This window comes from Micropterus dolomieu, linkage group LG17, assembly GCF_021292245.1.
Source record: "Micropterus dolomieu isolate WLL.071019.BEF.003 ecotype Adirondacks linkage group LG17, ASM2129224v1, whole genome shotgun sequence".
Taxonomy (NCBI): Eukaryota; Metazoa; Chordata; class Actinopteri; order Centrarchiformes; family Centrarchidae; genus Micropterus; species Micropterus dolomieu.
Window position 1 is genome coordinate 30,737,719 of NC_060166.1, and position 3,563 is coordinate 30,741,281.

General features: G+C 43.2%; 2 protein-coding genes across 2 annotated transcripts in view; both read left to right on the top strand.

Annotated features, from left to right (window-relative positions):
- The first annotated feature begins 230 nt into the window (after positions 1 to 230).
- Positions 231 to 1,271, top strand: LOC123986402 (claudin-8-like). The gene has a single exon (XM_046074641.1). The coding sequence runs from the start codon at positions 264 to 266 to the stop codon at positions 1,032 to 1,034; it is 771 nt and encodes a 256-aa protein (XP_045930597.1). The 5' UTR covers positions 231 to 263; the 3' UTR covers positions 1,035 to 1,271.
- A 1,715-nt stretch (positions 1,272 to 2,986) lies between these two features.
- The window catches only part of LOC123985358 (claudin-8-like), a 1,187-nt gene continuing 610 nt past the window's right edge, over positions 2,987 to 3,563 (top strand). Inside the window, exon 1 of the mRNA XM_046072837.1 lies at positions 2,987 to 3,560. Coding sequence (XP_045928793.1) covers positions 2,987 to 3,560 — 574 coding nt within the window. The remainder of the gene's footprint in view (positions 3,561 to 3,563) is intronic.

Genomic DNA, 3,563 nt, shown 5'->3' on the forward strand with positions numbered 1-3,563 from the left:
ATAAACAAAGTGTCAGCTAGGTAGGTGTACAAAGAAAAAAAGGCCCGGGGGAAGCCGTTTCCTAGCAACAGGTCGCAATTCCCACTCCTCCCATTCTGGTGTCCTTTCCACAGGGAGGAGGTAGTACAGGTTAGGATCAATGTGCTCCTCCTCCACTGGGATGCAAACCATTCCATAGAGCTAATCTACTGCTTCCTACTATAGTCACACTGTGTCCCGACTTTACAGAACGTATGAGCTCGGAGGAATAAGAGGAGGACAAGATGGCAAACTCAGCACTAGAGTTAGTGGGACTGATATTGACGCTGATTGGGCTGATTGGGGCAGCAGCAAGCACTGGGATGCCAATGTGGCGAGTCACAGCCTTCATTGGGGAAAACATCATTGTGTTTGAGACTCGCTACGAGGGTCTGTGGATGAATTGCTTTCGGCAGGCCAACATCAGAATGCAGTGTAAGGTGTATGATTCTCTACTGGCCCTGACTCCGGACCTACAGGCGGCACGGGGGCTCATGTGCTGCTCTCTTGGGCTGGCTGGCATTGGTCTGCTGATCAGTTTGGTGGGGCTGCAGTGCACGTCATGTCTTGAAAACAATGATCGGGCTAAACGGCTGGTCCTCATCATTGCTGGAAGCTTGATCATGCTGTCTTGCTTCTGTGTCCTTATCCCTGTGTCCTGGACAGGCCATGTGATCATCAGGGACTTCTACAACCCCTTGCTGATCGACGCCCAGCGCCGGGAGCTTGGAGAGGCTCTCTACATCGGCTGGGTGGCCTCCGCTTTCTTGTTCTCTGGAGGATGCATTTTCATTTGTTGCAATCTGGAGTCTGAAGGCAAAGGTTCAGAGAGGTATGTGTACTCAAGGAACTCTGACTACATGGCCTATCCTCCACAGCCTCTACAGCCTCAACAGCTGGTGGTACTTCCTCAATCACAACCCCAGTTTCAGCCAGTGCTGTCAAGACATCCATCAACCAACTACAGCTACAACTCCAGATACCCCTCTGTACGCAGCGGGGTGGCTTATCTCTGAACACTGACTGAGGCAATGATGATCACAGTTCTGGTCACTTTATGCAAAAGGATTTCTTTTTAATATGGGTTTGGTTTAGAGTGCACACTATGACACATTTCAAATGTCAAAAGATGCATTTCAGGTAAAATGAAAAACAAGATGTTTCAATGGATACATTTACTATAAATGCAAATGGATCAGATTCATATAGATGTCTGTTTTAAAGCACTCTTTTTATACATTATTTGAGGAGTACTTTTAATGCCTTGTTAAAATGCACTACAATTAAAGAATCTTAATATCAACCTATTTCATAATTATAACTTAGTCTGTGTAAGGCAGTGCATGATTTCTATCACTTTTATGTGTGTTGTATAATCAGATTTTGTACTGAGTCTTATTTTTTGTATATTTAGGTACCAATTCTGTATGTGTATGCTGTATATAACAAATGCAACCTTTGAGTTTATTTGTTGTAATTGACACATGACTGAGCAATGTATTTATAGAAACAGTTAATACAGTCCATTTTCCTTCAATCACCAACATTAGCTGTGTAGTTGTGTATACAATTTTACACTAAATCTGTCTGGCACAAATAACCTCTCACAGGCACCAATCACCCTATTACACACTGCTCTGTTTTACCAGTCTTTACTAGTTTTAACCAGTGTTAGACACAGTATGCACAAAGGCAAAGCAGGTGAGTTACAAGAACTACCCTTAGGCAGTTAATGCAATATCGGTTACTGATTCTGTGAACTCAAAACATCTCTTAAATCACTCTTTGTTTAAGTTTGGTATGATGCCCTGAAGCTCTTTGAAACTGATGGGACTGAACTAATGGCTAAGTAAATGTTAGATACAGGTTTATGACTGCTTGTAAAAGGTGTGGACCCAATGGAAACTTAACCGGTCAGCTTAGTGTTTTTGAAGAAGCCAGACAGAGATGGCCTGATAGTATCATGTGACTTGCAATTTGCAAGTCACTTTGAATGGAGTTACAGTGAGCTTTAGACCAAAAATTGTCTAGTTAATTTCCATGTTGATCCCAGCCCCATGTGTATAAGCAATAAGAGAACATTTAAACATCTAAACATCATCATAAACATCTCTGTTTAGTAAAGTAAATTAGCTCTTGAACTATAAGGTCACCTCATTTCACTTTCAGTGTCTTTAAAAGCACACTGTAATCAAAATTACAACAACAGAATGTCAACTCCTAATGCACTGGATGTAATAACAGTAACAAATACACACATACAGCCACACCGTGCAAGGGTCTGTCAGAGTAAAAGTCCAGTAATTCCACAGTTGTTTCATACTGAAAATATTTTGATGTAATGACAATGTTGTCTTTCTCTCTTGTTGCTTAAGGTTTGATCAGAATGAATTGTTTATCCATGTTTTGTCTTTTTAACAGCCCTAGTGTAAACTTGTGATTTACAAAAATATATTTCTAGAACTCAACAATCAATACTTGTTTTTGGACTGTGTGATGTGAGCTCCCTCTCTGTTCCATCACACTGAAAGTCATCTCTGCTCCCCCGTGGACAACAGAAGTACTGCAGGAGCTTATGCGCTACATTGTATCTTTGTTTGCTTCTGAATCATTATGGAGAATAAAAACATGGCAGGTGATGAAAAAGTTCTGAAGTTGTGAACCGTTTCTGGTATTTCTGGTATAACATGTCAGTGTTTACTGCTGGAGAAGCTGATGGCACAGATATACCCACTATAGCCAGATGAACCATAAACACAAAATAAAGAAAGGTCCCCTATTGCTCTGGGCCAATCAGCTGACCACAGAGCATCTTTCCCATAACAAACCATCTTTTACAGCATTGAAACTGCTCCAAATGAGAAGATCCTCGCTGCCTTGGACACATTTCTTTCTCTTACTATTTGTTGTCAATATTAGCTAACCTAATTTTGAAGTTAGACACAGCTGGACTCTTGTACACTGCACAATGGTTCAAGGTGCTTCAGAGATAGCCGCAGTGTGTGTCGGCCTGATTGGACTGATAGGGGCGTCGGCTACTACAGGTTTGCCCATGTGGAAGGTGACAGCTTTCATCGGGGCAAACATAATTGTGATGGAAACCCGCTGGGAAGGATTGTGGATGAACTGCTACCGACAGGCCCACATCAGGATGCAGTGTAAAGTGTACGACTCTGTGCTGTACCTGCCCCCAGAGTTACAGGCAGCCAGGGGTCTGATGTGCTGTTCTTTGGCTTTGTCGGGGGTGGGACTCCTCGTGGCTCTGGCAGGAATGCGGTGTATTTCCTGTTTTCAGGGTACTCATCGGGCTAAGACCATGATCCTGATGGTTGCAGGTGGTATGCAGTTCTTGGCCTGTATCTGTGTCCTTATCCCTGTGTCGTGGACGGGTAATGTCATCATCAGGGACTTTTACAATCCTTTGCTAATCGATGCCCAGAGGAGTGAGCTGGGAGAGGCTCTCTACATTGGTTGGGTGACCAGCGGCTTCCTTTTCGTCTCAGCTATGTTGTTCGTCTGCCGCCAAATGCCCTCAGACAAAGGCT